The sequence below is a fragment of the Pungitius pungitius genome, chromosome 1, assembly GCF_949316345.1.
Source record: "Pungitius pungitius chromosome 1, fPunPun2.1, whole genome shotgun sequence".
Taxonomy (NCBI): Eukaryota; Metazoa; Chordata; class Actinopteri; order Perciformes; family Gasterosteidae; genus Pungitius; species Pungitius pungitius.
The window spans coordinates 6969391-6985591 of record NC_084900.1 but is presented as its reverse complement, the minus strand read 5'-3'; the positions used below and the strand labels follow the sequence as shown (position 1 = coordinate 6985591).

General features: G+C 43.6%; 1 protein-coding gene across 43 annotated transcripts in view; it reads right to left on the bottom strand.

Annotated features, from left to right (window-relative positions):
- Positions 1–2036: 2036 nt before the first annotated feature.
- The window catches only part of LOC119223808 (receptor-type tyrosine-protein phosphatase delta-like), a 291447-nt gene continuing 277282 nt past the window's right edge, over positions 2037–16201 (bottom strand). For all 43 annotated transcript variants that reach the window (XM_037481241.2, XM_062560985.1, XM_062561004.1 and 40 more), the window contains 10 exons: positions 15089–15264; positions 13567–13686; positions 13279–13433; positions 8805–9090; positions 7699–7877; positions 7357–7483; positions 6975–7100; positions 5890–6044; positions 5590–5725; positions 2037–5306 (listed from right to left, as the gene is read on the bottom strand). In XM_037481241.2, the coding sequence (XP_037337138.2) occupies positions 5238–5306; positions 5590–5725; positions 5890–6044; positions 6975–7100; positions 7357–7483; positions 7699–7877; positions 8805–9090; positions 13279–13433; positions 13567–13686; positions 15089–15264 (1529 nt within the window). In that variant the 3' untranslated portion in view covers positions 2037–5237. The remainder of the gene's footprint in view (positions 5307–5589; positions 5726–5889; positions 6045–6974; positions 7101–7356; positions 7484–7698; positions 7878–8804; positions 9091–13278; positions 13434–13566; positions 13687–15088; positions 15265–16201) is intronic.

Here is a 16201-nt window from a genome sequence, read left to right as displayed (position 1 = left end):
TTTTCATAAAATGAGTCAATTTCAATAATAATAAAACTATATTTTAAAAAATGACATCGGAAAGGATTTTCTGTTTTTATTTCCCTTAATCTAGTTCATCTGTGTATTTTTCTATTAATGGACGGAGACTAAATCCATAACAATTGCTTTGAACATTGATATCAATTTTCTAATACAAGTCAGTATATCCAATATTTAGTTTTTTGATGAAAACTTTTTGTTGTTTGGTTAGACGGTGACACTTTATTGTATTCATGTAGACTAAAGCTTTGTATTCAATCAATTGAGAATAAAATCTAAATAAAATAATGACACCGCATATTGCATTTCTTTTTCATTTATCAAAGTATTTTTGAATTTAAAGTGCACCTGTAGGATTACATATAATTGATGTATTCAAAGCATTGTTAATATAAAGATGGATGCATAAAAGATGATTGTTGATCAACACACGAATGGAGCATTACATAATCAGTGAGTTGTGTATGTGTCAGACTTTTTAATCAAAGTAACTTGCCAATACAACAGAATTTGTCAAATGCACCGTTGTAATTTCATTTCAGCTGCATTGGAATCGGTACAGAAGCTTTTCATGTTTCAAGCCCGACAGAATAAAATAAATTTCTAGTTCTTGAATCCTGATCACTACTGTTGACAAATCTGGGGGGGGGGGGGATACATGAGCAATGACTCGTGCGGGGGATTTTGTGAATAGCCGTTTTCAAATTTCCGCTGGAGACGCTGCGAGACAAAGACAAAACATCTGCCTGCCACATCTGACGTGCAGTCTGAAAAATAAGAGCTGACGACAGCCCGAGTTCTGTATTGTGTCGGTGTTGTCTGGCCTGAATTAGACACCTGCATTGGCACGATTGCTCGATACATTTACAATATCGTGTTGGCCAATTTCCATCTATTTACCGGAAACATGCTGTAATCTGTCAACATGTTCCTCCAACGTCACGTGCGCTCCCTTCTGCGTGGTAATACGTTACTTTAGCGCTCAAAGCAATCTGTCGGGTACCAGCTTCCATGTTGGCGTCTGGAGTCTTCAGAGCCTTGTGGTGTGCTGGATCATATTCTACAGCTGTGTTACCTTCTCAGAGGCACTTTGCGTGTTTTGGCAGATGCAACAATTGCGTTAAGTTGCATAATTGGATTGTAGGGTGTCTTTGAAAAATAAACCGTATCCTTCCGACATCTCGTATATTGATGAAAGGTACCTCTTGGTATTTATTACATGTTGGAGCTGCTATGTTTTGCCACTTTGAACCGATATTTTTCGCAGCCTCTTTACAGGGTAGACTCAGGAATAATGTTGACCATAATATTTAAATATTAATGTTGTATAATAGCAACGTGACATTATGTTTAATGTCATGCCATCATAAATATATTGACATGGTAACTTTTTTCAGGCTTGTACAGAATAAATTTGTCCAGGAAATGAGCACAGTTGTCACCCCTGTAGACTTTGCCTTTTAGTTGATCTTTTGTGAATAAACCCGTATTTCTACATCTATATTGGTTTTTGTATTTTTGCTTCAGCTGAAGAAGGATCTTCTGCCCTTATCGATGTGTTTTTAGATTGACTATTTACTGAAGTTTCACTGTTTTCCTTTTCCGTGTTGTTTGTAGGTAATAGATGGTACAAATGGTGGAATAAACACAATGCCGTGTCCAAGCTGTGCAAGGCCGCAGGATGTTATGCAACGTGGTTTTAATTCAGAGTTACAAAACTGCACCGATTTGTGGATATGGTGAACAAAATGTGTGGTGAAAAACAAGGCAGGCGGCTTCGGAAACGCTGCACATCCGTCAAAGGTTCCCCCCGATGATTCACTGCATCTGAAATCAGTGACAGAAAAAAATAAATAAACGAGCACTGGAAATCTGTTGGAAATGTGGTGAGGCGCATTTCCCTTTTCGTGAGAGAACGACGGATAATGTGTTGGACCCAGACCAGTAGGGGGTAAAATAGCTCCATCCGTCTTTTCAAGTCAAAGGGAGGCGGAGGGAAACAAGTGAAACGCCGATGCATAACACGGACATTTTTTAATAGAATTAATTTATAACAAATGGAACTTGTGTCAGCAAAGAACTGATTCTCATACAGACTTCTTTTGCCACCAATGTAACCTAAGTAAGAAAATAAAAAGCACTCCTTTCATTCAGAAAAAGAAACAGTTTACGCTTACAACTAATCAGAGGTAATTGTATGATCTTTTAACAAGCCATTTTTTTTTTTTTGTACAATTTCATTATTTAATTTTCAGTCTATGCATCCAGACGAGAGATAGATAGAGAGAGAGCAGAGAACACAACGTTTATTTCTGTTAATGACACTCCAAGCTTGAATGGCGAAGCCACAAGAACAGATGGTTGGGGGACAGATTTTTCTGAAGTCATTTGCTGGAGTAACCATGGCATCAGGATGGATGCTCTTTTTCGCCACAAACCTTTTTTTTTTTTTTTTGTCTTTTTCAAGAGTTGGTACCTTTTTTGTGTTATTTACACACACACAAAGTGAACGTTTAAGGAGGTTTTCTTTTCTTAGATGGGTTCAAGTAATATATTGTTGGGTTAAGAATCAATAGGGCAGTGCATAGTACAAAGATAGAGAAAGTGCAAATCTTTCTACCAGGCCAGCTTTGGCCATTCTGCAATGTAACACCCTGCATATAAAAGAAAAAAATTAAAATAAATCATGGAAAGGACAAACTGAGACGGGAAAATAAACATCTGAGACTTGAACACAATGTAACATTAGCCACCGTGAAGTTAAATAATAGCACTTTTATATCTGAAAATAATGGCAAAAGTAATCTGTTAAGCAGTTGACATAAAACACATGGCTGCTTGAGTTTACAAGGGAAAGAAAGCACCTGGAATGCACATCCACAAAGCTACGAGGAGGGTACGGAGAAGTTAACGATGGCGCTGAACACAAAGACGGAACCCGAACCAAACGGATCCCCGGTCTCTAAAACCCGCGAGGCCATAGAAAAGAAACACGACGCACCTCTTTGGGTTTGTCAGGACGACGGAGGGTTTTGTGGCAGATCGAGTCTCTCGATCCACTCTCTACTGCGTGAAGGCCAGAATCTAAACCCAAGGCATGAAGACGAAACCCTGAGGTGATGACTTGTGCACCAGGCATTCTTTTTAACCAGATACATTTTTAGTATTACTGTTTTAATATTAGATGATTGCTGTCTGAAAAATGTGGCCGTGTTGACAAGCTGTTAAAAGTGCATTGTCGTCACTGTGGTGCCTTCATTTGTTTAGTGTGAATACTGAGACCACTATTCTGTATTATCTTATACAATAAGTTTTGCAACTTCTGTGTATTCTTCACTGCTTTGTGTAGAGGTCAGTGATATATGGTTGTATTGTAATTTGAAAGCCCCAGTAAGGCCACTGAAAATGAAATAGAGCTTTGAAATGTTCTTATTTGCATATATAATCTCATTATGTGACAATACTGAAGGTAAATAAACAACATGGTTACAGTTGTACTTGAAGCCTAGATTACCCAAAGGATACATATATATGTTAAATGAAAGATTATAAAAAACAGGCATAAATATAAGGCACTCTAAATGCAAAATGAAAAAGAAAACGTTATAACCGTTGAATGCTTTAAAGAACCACAGGAAGGTGACGTCTTTGTACTTTGCCCTATTGTGTGGCGCTGTGATTGCGGCTGTGTGACCCCCCCCCCCCCCCCCCCCTCCACAGATTACAGGCTGCATGAGAACTTGGAAACAAATGCACCAGTGACGCCATTCCCACCCCTCAGTTACGTGTGAAACAATAACGTCACGAGTGAATGTCATGTCCATATAAACCCCTATCTGAAAACACACACGTATTTATTGCACAAGAAAAGATGCACTGAATCAGAATACAATTGTGTCCTACTGATGTGCATTCCAGTGAAATATCTCATTTCATTTCCCCCATAGCACACGACTCTCCACCTAGAAGCTTTCATAGACACTCCACCTTTCATATACTTGAACTCATATATTATGTCTATTTAATTATGTTATATATATATATATATGCTTCAATATATATTTCACAAATATTTGACAATCTGTAGCACATATTTATAAATTTCTATCCAAATCATCATCAAATATCATCTTTCTAACATGGAAGTATTAAGATAATCGATAGCAGCAACTTTATACTTTGCTCATCCCTGTTGATTCCACAAAGCCCCGGGTGTTCCATATTATTATGGGAGTAATTGATTACCTTGCATGTGATCATGGACACAAAACGAAAAAAGAAAATCTAGATCAAACATAACTCTTGAAGAAAACCAACAATTTGGTGGTGTGAATTCTGTTGCAAAATGAAAAAGAAATGAAATCAGATCGAATGAAGCAAAGAGATTCTCTGCTCAATAGCAAATACGTCAGAACAGTTCTACAGCTTTAAAAAAAAAAATGTACATTTACGTTAATACATTTTATTACTTTTTTTCCAAGCAATAAATTTGTGTAAAAAAAGGAAATTCACACAGTTCAAAAAAAGCACATCAGCTGTATAATAAAGTACTAAAAAACTAAATCAATAATTTGTATTTATTTCATATATCATTTAAGCTTTACCCTCTTCAAAATTTAGGTGAACATTGTGACAGGGAAAGTGGTATTTATTCGTTATTACTTTTAGTCTGTCTTGCTGTTGTGGACCAAGCATTGTCTTCTTTTTCAATGGTATTGTTATCGGTGTGTACTTGATAGCGAAACTGATTTTTCTTTTTTTTTTTTCTTTCTTACAAGTGCATCAAGTTTTTTCTCCTCCCGTAATTCTGTGTGCCTCCAACATCTCTCGTAATGGTTCATAATCACTGATGCGTTTCCGACGATGTCATTATTGTTCATTTATATTTTTGTTGTGTTGGTTTCATTCAGTTTGATGAGCCCCAAAATGAATCCTTGAAGCAGGAGAAAAGATAATTCCGTACGATGCTTCAACAGTCAGGATCCCCTCACTCCGTATCAAGGCGAGGTTTTTACTGGGGTTGGGAAACACTTGGTCCTCCGGGAATCATCTTTTTCATTTTTTGACAAGTCATGTCACACATCCAACACTTAATGAGTTGTTAGCAAGGAGTTAAAGAGTACTTTCTCAAGCAGGAATTTATGGCTCAGAAGAGAGGCTCGCTGGGTTTTCTTTCCAAAGGGCCCTCTGCTTTTTTTCTTCCAATACTGGGTCTTTTACGTTGCATAGTGATCAAAGCTTCCCAGGTACTCCAAGCCAGCTCTGTAGCAGAACTGGTATTGATCCTGTAAGGCAAAGAACAGAAGACTTGAGCTCACACACCCTCTTTCAAAGGCATCTTCCATCGTTGGTACATTGTACTTCTTCCCTCACAATTTTTCTTATGTACTGCTGAGGTGTTATTGCTCAAATATTGATAGGATACATTGGCAGTCAAGACGAGACCAGACTGCCCTAAACTGGGTCTAAAGTGTCTCGAGACCTTAACTCGTTCCGTTGCTATCGCAGTACATTTTCGACTTGTGTTTTCTTAGCAAATTTCTCTAAAATGAAGTAAAAACTCCTCACCTCCGTCTGCACCATGGCTGGTCTCTGTGTCCGTAACATTTTCACTGTCTGAAAGATATCTACTACGCCCTCGTATCTCATTCGTTCCAAGACGATGCTGAGGGTGATGAAAACTCCAGTTCTACCAACACCAGCGCTGTGCGGGAGAGAGGGCACAGAGGTCAGCGGCGGGGGGCCAGAGGGAATCTTTTTACAGTTTCGCAGCATACTGTACATCATTTGCAACTCCGTGGGTGTTTGCACTCAGCTAAAGCACTACCAGGTTCAACCGATTACAGTGTGGCGGTGGTGATCACTCACCTACAATGGACTGAGATGGGCCCGTCTTGGCCGAACTGCTCTTTCGTTTTATGTACTTGGCCAATGAAATCGATGAAGCCCTCTCCTGATTTTGGCACTCCTTGTTCAGGCCAATCTGTGAACTGAAACTGCCTCACTGTCCGCGACTGCCCGTCCTGCAAGCAGAGGGTTCGGAGACGAGAGGGAGTGCTCAGAAAGTACCTCTTAAAAAGGGAACGTCAGTCCGAAATAATAGGGAACATTAACAGAGAAAATTGGGGGTTAAACTAAGAGGCCAATCGGAGATCTCCCTCATGATCCGCATTGGTCGTTTTTTTTTTTGAAGTGTAAGATGGGATTTAAAAAAGAAAATCTAGCACACGTGCCGAGTGAGGCATCAGAGAGACTGTTTTGTTATTAAAGATGCCCGTCATTTCCCCTGAACGTATTAAAGTGAAGATGCTAATTCCTTTGATCTCCTACCCTCGACAGGGTGCTCGGAGAATCGACTTTTGAGGGTGTGCATTACTTAAGTGATATTGTATCCCCTTGATAAGAGGAGCAATCCCATTGACGAGACAGTGCAGCGTGCACTACAAAGGAAGGAGCCGGTGCCATTCATCTGTTTGAGCCTTTGATGGAATTAAAAACTCGGGCAGCTTGCTGCTGCCGGCACTCGTTTGTTTTTACACTTTGACACGTGTCATAATTTCCACAAACATGTATTTATCCTTATGTTACACTTTGGGCCATAGTTTGGTATAAACAAATACTTGATACAATGCCAACATTTGGAGTTGATGGCTGAATATCTAATGTAAATGCAAATGCAATGGAGCATGCTCAACATTGTCGCACCAAGCTTCTTTTTCGGTAAATAAAAAAGTGTGGTTAAAAGAAAATTGCGTTGTGTGAATTAAGGATTTAAAATACCCAGTTGGTTTCTCAATAATTCAGTTATTATTGAACTTTGGTAATGCATCCAGCGTGACCAAACCGTGTATACAATAGCAGTGACACTGGAGATGGAGCTTCGATCCAACTATGTCACATTTTCTTATCGTTCAACTTTGTTCTATGAAGAAAGTTGGTCTATGTCTGCTTACCCTGGCGTCGGTCACTTTGAACTCTCTCAGAATATACTGGGGCATGTTATACTCAGCCATGGGGTCCACCACAAAGTACTGGTATCTGGCTGACCTCTCCGCTGGCCAGTACTGGTGGCACTTTTCCTGTCGAGTGAAGAATAGAATACCTCAATGAGCCACAACACACTCTTCATACACTAGCTTCATTGTGTTCATTCTCAGAATTCTTTCAATTCAAACTGTGTCTTTGGCTGGAAAGCTTTTTATTATCTTTGCTGAATTCTATGCATGGTATTCCATAAAAGATATTTTGAGAATGCATTTGTAGCCAGAAGGAGGTTTATCTGCCAAAAACTGAAACGAGAGAGAGAGAGAGAGAAAAAAAAAAGCATAGGCCTACCCTGCCCATTTCTCTGAGCTTGGTGAGCATTACGACAATAGTCGAGTTGTGCTCCCAGAGCATTCTCCAGAAGTCCTCCGTGGTCTCTGCCAGGGGGCCCTGTGTGGCAATGTACGCTTTCTGCTGCCTGTGGGAATGCACGTAATGGAAACGATTTGAGACAATCCCCGTTAATTCTTTTAAGATGCTGAGTTATTGGCCAAAACATGACAATGGCTCTGGACAAAATCTAGTTGTCAATGAAAAGCGGGGTCCTATTAAATCCCAACAAATCGATGTCTACGGGCCATCCAATCGGCAATGGATGCTGGAGTGTGTGTGTGTGTGTGTGTGGGCACTTACCTGTATCCATCAATGAAACTGGCGTTGATGTAGTCAGAGCCTTCGACTCCTCGGATGGGCTGAAGAGACACTCGCGTGGACTCGTATGGCATTATGTTGACAAGGCGGTTCTTGAACTTGTTGCAGGGGAGATTGGCACTGATGAATCGTGATGTGTGGGCTTTAGTGTTGGCCAAACGCTGCATCAAGACAGGAAAAAAAAAAAGAAAAGCTTTGAGCACTCACATTCTGTTGTTGAATTCCCCCAGTGACTAGGTTTGACATTAAAAGGTGGAGTTTACTTGATAAAGATCTGAGTACAATGAACAATCGCATGCCTTTGGTAGCCTGCTCACATGGGAGCAGGGAAGAATGCACGTGGGCACGCTGCGCATAGTGATTCAATCACACCTTGTTTCCCTCTGTGCCGTGTACTTAAACAAAATCACGGGAGCGTAAAGTACAGACGATCCATCAGTGATTACCTTCACATCTTGCCTTAGCAGGGGATAACGGCATGTTCGGATGACAACGGGGGGGGGGGGGTGGATCCCCAAGTAAAGTGGACAGAAGCGGTGTAATCTAACCTGTTAATCACCTCATAGTGAGAATCATCATCCATCACAGATACAGACACGCAGCAACGACAAGGGCGGCAAAGTAAGCGTGAGAGTATAATGCTCAAGTCCCTCCTGCTCTGTGGTAACGGAAACCTGTGTGTGGCTCTTCATGCCAACCCAAACCTCTGTAACCCAAGGACATGGAGCTATGGGAAGGGGGGGGGGGGGGGGGGGGGGAAGCCAGACACGGAGAATCGATCCTATGTCGGTTAACATAGGGAGGTCCACTGAGTGGGATAGGGTGGAAACCACAGGCCCCGCACTGTCTAGCGGAGCCTAATGAGGCCTGCAAGAGTTTGATGAGTAGTTCAGAGAATTTCTATCAATGGCACAGGGAAATGTTTGCCAGGCCGATGCCTGTACATTCTCGCGGCACATAACCAACCTGAGGTCAGGTGTCGTGTTGCTCACTGATTGTAACAGCTCACCCGAACAATCCCCCCCCCCCCCCCCACCCCCCACCCATGGCTTTTGCTTCTGCTTCATGAACCCTTTTTTTTTCCATACCTTGAACTCGAGTTCCATGCCGGTGACATTCTCTCCGCCCTCTATCTGCGTCAGTTTCTGGATGTAGGCGTATAGATTCCTGGCGGGCACTTCGGTGGTGCCGCAGTTGACGGCCTCCTGGAGCGCGTCGTGTATGAAGACGTACTGGTCCTCTGTCTGCACCATGTAGTTGCGCTGGGCACGCATTAGCGTGACGTGCCCGTAGATGTCCACGGTCTTCTCATGCTTGATACGCTCCATCATGGCATCGATCACAATGAAGCAGCCCGTGCGTCCCACCCCGGCACTGCAGGGAGGAAGGAAACATGTTATTGGGATGGTACTGTCGTTTGCAGCAGTTATTGAGAGTATAAGATCCCGGCCCGAACCGATTTGAGCTTCTTTTTATCAGGACGCAGTGCAGAGGAAGGGGAGGAGTCCTTGCTAAACACGCGTCAGGGCTTGAAGAACTCCCTTCCCCCCCCATCGACGAGGCCAAAAGGTAACCTCTCTGCGCCAGGTTTGCCACTGTAGGCTGGACCATTTGACTTGGAGTGTAATTCAAGCTGAAGTGGCACCGTTTGGCCTGGCACTCGCAGCCTTCAGCCGGCTCACTGCCGCCTTTGCCATCTCGTCCCCCCCCCTTCTCTCCCCCCGAGGACGCCACCTGTGCCAATCCATCAGAGCTAATCACTTATGCAACAGCGTCAGTTAACCTTTATCTCACCATTTTGAAAAAGTGGCACTACAACAAATGCACACGGAGATGTGGATCCACGCACGCAATTTTGAGAGGGTGATTTTTTTTTTTTTTTTTTCCGAGGGCTTTGTTAATGTGCAGGACAACTTCTGAGAAGTGCAGGTGTCTTCAATTAATGCACTTAGATTAGCACAGTGAACCCAAATAACAAAAGAGCTTCAGAAGAGGCACTGAAAGGCATTGAGATTCACATCGACACATTAGTGTGTAAAGCAAAAAAAAACAAGCCCTCTTACACAGAGGGAACATGTTGACCTCTTCTAAAAAAAAGAGCATGAACGTAGCCCCCTTCTGCCGGCTGCTGACAGTCCAGAAATGCTCACCTCTGCACATTACATGTCTTTAAGAGCTCATGCCTCCGTACCGAAGATGTTTCCTAATCACAATTGATTTACCGCGGGGGGGGTGGTGTTAAATCTTGTTGGGTGTACTTGCCTCCGACGTCCCGCAAAGCACGGCGCTCGCCAGACGGCACCTTGAACTCGGCAGTCATAAGTAAATAGGTCATTCAATCCATTAGGCCCGACATGCCTGGGAGGTGTGAGCCACGCTCTTGTGCCTCCCGCTCCCGATCAAGCAAGCGTTTTGTTTTTCATTTGCTCATGGAGACGGAGAAAGAGTCGAGAAGCCAAACTCCGGGGGGGGGGGGGGGAGTGTGACGTTGGTCCCCGGTGGCCAAGTCTGGCGCTAATGTGCCATGCTGTGAGTCAAAGAGTCAGGCTGCTAAGAGAAGTGAAAGCATTGGGGGGGGGGTGTGTTTGAAGAATGAATCCCTTCCCGGTCCTAGTACACCTCAGTCCTTGGCCGAGGGACGCAGAGACTGGGAGAGATTTCCCCCCCCCCCCCCCCCCCCCTTCTGCCCCAGCTGTTTCTAATCTGAAAACATTTTACAGTGCAGCGCTGCATGTGGGAGAGTGATCACCTGGGTGAGCGCAAGTGACAGTGTGACAGCATTGAGCTAGAGAGACAAAGACAGAGGAAGATGAGGAATAAGGGGGGTTGGGGGGGGGGGGTGGAGTTATGCGCCGAGAGATGCCGTCAGTTACCTCGGCGCTGTGTGGTAGGTTTTCTATATATATATATATTGAGCTCCATTTTATTCTGAAATGCGAGACCAGGAAATATGCAATGTTCCCGTATCGACAGGGGATGATGTGTGCGTCGTTGCAGAACGCCGTCGGTACTTTTGGCAGTTGGAGGGGGGGAGCTGGCGATTCCGACTGCACTAATGACCTGACACTGCCTTTCCAGCCAGTCAAGACCAGCTGCATTGGACGTCGACACACATTAAGTGGCAGGCTAATATGCTTTCCAGGGAATAAGGGATGGGAGAGAGTGCAGTTTAAAATACAGCTGCAACGAGTCCCACGGAGATAAAGCATGAGCAGCAGTGGAAGTAATTACATATGAATTGTTGCCGAATCGCTTTCCGTCAGCGGACCCGTCGCCATCCCCCCCCCCCCCCCCGCGCGCTGCCATTTGAACACGCACACATTTACCCAAACTCACCAGGATCACCTCACTGCCGTCGATGATCATCATTTTAGTCCTTGATTACTTTTTCGAAATGTGGAAAGTGAATCAAAAAAGGCATTCATTTCTAACTTGGAGGTAGTCCTTTTCAACACCCCCCCCCCCCCCCCCCCGCATGCAGTACTACACTACAGTGACAGCCAGGTGCAGTTGTGCTGCAACACTTGTGATTAGTGCCTTACCTTCATTGAGTTAGACTTAAGGACGTCCCGTCTAAAGTCCTCAAACCGGGATTTTCTGTCAGCCACCAGGTACTCAACCTACCGGTTTCTGACTTGTCAGCCATTTAGAGTCCCCACCAGTAGCCAGTGCAAGCAAAGTCATCTGTATCCGGACCAGTTATTTCTTAACTCGGAGCACTCAAAGGATTCCACTCCCGGCTGTCGTTCGCCATTACGAGTCAATAGAGACTTCTCAAAGTATGTTCAATTACCCTCGAAGTAGCGTTGCCAAAAAAACGGTAAATACCAACTTGCAGGCACTCTAAATATTGTTTATCATTCACAGCGGACCTACCTTAATGACTAGTTAAGTCGACAACATTAGACATTATCTGCCGGCTACCATAATAATACAGAGACTGTGTGTTGTTGCACCCACACACACAATGGTTTTGTCTTTAGAGTTGCTGCTAGAGGCCAGTGCTGAGCGCGACATTCATTCATGATCTTTAACCTTCAACGCTTGGGAAGCCCTTTAGCTAAAACAGCAAAAACAGTCCCCGACCTGTGGGTTAGTGAAAGCAGCAGGAACAAGGACCCAGGAAACATACTATAATGTGTTTGAAAAATCATTTCACCCTGTAAGAAATGTTACAGATGTGAAGTGGAAAAACACAAATGCATTTAACTTATTGTGAAATACTCATGTGGTGGAACTAAATACTAAACCCGTGTTTACTGTAGAATTTGAAGCGTATGCAATCCAAAATGGTCTTTTTATTTCAGTTATTGTCAGTAGCTTTGAAATAAAGGGGTACACTTGTGAATATTTTGGCAGGTTTGAAACTAGTTTGTGTAAATTTAATTATTAGGTAGTTATATGGATATGGTCAGGAGTGCATATTTCTAACTAGTTATTTATTTAAAGAATAGGAACATGGGAGTCCGTTGTAAAAATGTTCAAAATGATACGTCACATGCCACCAGTGAAACAAGCAAATCCAAAGCTCTTTATGGTCTTTGCCTAACGCCCCACAGCATGAATGCACATGTACCAACCAATTAATCAGCTACTTAAAAGAATGTACCGTGCGGTTAATTAAAGGCCTTTTTTCGCATGTGCATGAACAGCTTTAGCTTTAACTGTGCTCGTGGCTTCATCCCCGGTACATATCTGCATAACCACATACTTAACATTATTTTGAGTGCGTAGATAAAAAAAAATAACGGAATCTATTTAAAATCGTGGTCAAACATGAAGTGAAGAAAAAGCCTCTGGTAGGATTGGGTGCTTGGAAGTGACTATATCTGATCGGGAGACGGAGGAATTAAACCCTCCCATCTGCAGAGTGACATTAATTCCTGCATTCTGCTTCATTGTGGAATGTCAGGATTTTCAATTTGAAACGATTCGGCAACTACTTCTAATTAACTACAGCATGTGGTAATTCTAATTCTTCAGTAATCCCCCCCTCCCCTGTTGTCACTTTCCCGACACAAGTTTCTATCTATTACACCGACTACTGCTTTGAGTTTCTGAAGACTTGGTGGCTTGAAAGGAGCCAGAAGGTCCGCAGAGTATCCCTCTGCCTCCTAGATGGAAGCCTGGCCGCTTATGTGGGAAAACCAAGTTGGCGTTTCCAGCTTCGTTGCTTTGGATGCGCGGCAGGTCCGCGTGTGTTTGTGTCAGTGAGTGGGAGGAGATGTCGGAGTCTGCTGAGGGCAATGACACTAGTACTCTTTGTGCTGCGATGTTGAAAACACCCTCAGGATTTAAGTGCCTTCTGTGAAAGGCAGCGGGCTGATTTAGTTTGGGCTTACAGGGGCCATAGTTTACTCGATATCAAATATTCTTCTTTTAGCTTACATTTTCCCTTTGCTCCATGTCTGATTTATTTAAAACATATCTTCCCAGTACACAAATGACTTGAAAAAAAGAAACATTTTGTCATATGTATTCATATATTCATTACAGGAAATGGAAATAACAATTTCAATTTCATGCTTCAGGTTGTTTTTGTGACACCATGTGGTTTCTCACCTGCAGTGTACCGCCATTGGCCCCGCGTCTGGGGGATTGCAGGCTTTCACCCGTCTCAGGAAGGCCAGGAAGGGCGTTGGGTGCTCTGGAACCCCGTGGTCTGGCCAGGCCGTGAACTGAAACTGCCTCACCTCTCGCTTCTCACTGGAGCCGTTCTGAAGGATGCGAGGCGAAAGAAGAGGTTAGTGACCAACGCAGCTCACGGCATCGGTGACTCGGCGGATGGTTTTTTTTTGGGTGCCGAAGGCGGCTCGGCTAGGACAAGACGAAGATCCGAACGCTTCTTACTTTAAAAAGTGCAAACGTCCTGACGCAGTATGTGGCGAGCTCCACCGTGTCGAGCAGCGTCACCTGGATGAGGCCGTACGTTTCCGTCGCTCTCGTGGGCCAGTATTGGTCACATTTCACCTGCAGTTAGAGAGACGCGTTCCATCACGCATGGCACAGATGGGAATGAGCATGCTCCAGCCTGTTGTCGGAAACGTTACTCCTGATACATTTTTGTAATTTAACAAGTTCAAATGCTCCCCCTTCACATTCTCAGTGTCTTACAACAAGTCAAATACATTTCCGAATTCACCTCATTCCTGCTGAGCCTTATCGCTATTTAAGTGTTCAGCTTTGTTTCTCGGTTAACGGGCAATTAAAAAAACTCTTCCTTTGCAGCATTATTGCTTAGCTGGCTAAAAGGGAGACTGATACATGTTGGGGAGGAAATATCTGGGTTTGTTGTTTCTCATATTTTCTATTAAACTAATACTGCGGTAATCGCTGTTTCTTAAAAACAATTGGGATGTCGTCATACTGTGGAAACTAGACACCATTTGTATCACTGGAATAGACAAATGCGTAAAAATGAGTCTACAATCCATTCATGAGTACCTGACGCCAGTAGCAATGGAGTGATTGGGACAGTAGTGAGATGATGGATAATGACATTTACAAATATTCAAGCTCTAGATACGTACAACTTCCAAAAGAAACGCTTGAGTGCTTACCAGAGACTGATATGACTGATTTATATGAAAGACAAGAGCGGTTGGCAGCCACAGAATCACATTATGTACAATGAATGTCAAACAACATAATGATACAGAACAGATCAGCGGGGGGGGGGTTGTCTTGCAGGAAGCAGTTACGATACAGCCACTCTTGATATCACAAAGCCCAAAGATGCAGTCAAAGAAACACCGGACCGGACAGAGCACATTTGAATTAAGAATGATGCATTCTTGCATCACCTACGATATTAAAGATTCGACGGAGGAACTTGTTTGCTTTGCAGGTTCAACAGACACTGAGTGAAAAGTTCTCTGTTGGGCTGAGTCAGCACCGCCGTTAACACTATGCCGCGCGCTCAGAAAAAGGCATACAAGTGTGAAGGTCAGTGGCTTATGGAGTCTGTGCGGGCTTTCATCTGCTCAGACAAACACTGTAAGATGTGTAAGAGAAAGGGAGAGTCGTGACTGCAATGTTGCTTTTTCAGCGTCGCGGCCTTTTTATCACTGATTGAAATCCGGTGCTTTTAGAAGTTGTGGGCTAATGAATTCCCCCCCCAACCCCACGTCGCAAAAAAAAAACAAGTGTTTTTTTGTTACGAAAGGATTGAGCATATCAGTGGGTAACAGCATGGAGCTTTGCTTTAACAATGAACACAAAGACATCGAAGGAGACCCAGAGTACAACCAGCTATACAAATTAAACCAGAGGATGAGGACTTCAGTGTGATCGTGTCACTCAGAGCGTGAGCGGAGTTTAAAGAATCCATTCTGGAAACGTACCCGGCCATGTTTGCATGTGTGCCTCTTACCCTGGACCTCTCCTCCAGTTTGGTCATCATGACGACGATTGCGCTCCTCTGCTCCCAGATCATCCTCCAGAATTCACCAAACGTCTCCGGCAGGGATCCCTGGGTGGCAATGTAGGCGTTCTGCTTCCGATAGCCATCAATGTAATTGGCATTGATATAGTCACTCCCGGGGACACCTACAAAACAGGAAAGTCAGATGCAATTAAAAAAAAAAAAAAGGCAACAACTCAAATCTAATTGGCAACTTTTTTGTTGGGGATGACGAATAGTGACATTTGTTTCTTACTAAAGAAGTCATTATTTGCCTAGCATTTTCTTGAGTTTAATTCAAATTCTTCCCCTCATAAGATTTAGATGACACCCCGGGGTCTTCCAAAAGCAAGTTCACCTCAGCCAACATCTACTCAAAGTATTAAATTGAGTAAATAACCCCTAAAACACCAACAATAACCAGTGTTCCCGTCTGTGTGAGGATTTGTATTTGCTATAAACAGCTTGTCTAAATCGACAGTGTTTGTGTTCCTATTCCATATCTGCAACTGACGTTCAGATAAAGCCCGCTCTGTAAAAGTCCATCACATCACACGGAGAAAAACAAACCCACAAGAAAACTAGCAAAACAATCTCCTCCGTCCCGTCCTCAGCCCCCCTTCCCTTTTCCGCCATTAAATGAAAGGCGCAGCAGCCGTTTTGAGTCCAGGCGGAAGAGACGGAGCTGACAGCTAGTCAATGCTTTACGACTGGCAGTTTAGGGGCTTCGCGCACACATGGCCGACCGAGATAAGTCTCATCTGCATGGACGCCACGTATCAGAGAGTCCCCCCCCCGCTCTCCAACCGCGCCCCTCCACCCCCCTCCCAAACTCCCTTTCCTCTCAGGTAACTTATTCAACAGCAACAACAACAACAAAAAGGAGAAGAAAATCGAGTATGAACACATTCAAAGACCGACCCACGTTTTTCAACTCTCCCTCCCGCCCTCGCTTTGGCTGTTGAAGTTGTTGAAAACAGCCAGGCGGCAGTACATTTTCGTGATGGACAAGGGATAAATGCAATTAAGCCCAGTGTGTTTTCAATTTGAAAAGACAAAGCAAAAAGAGACATTACTGTGGAT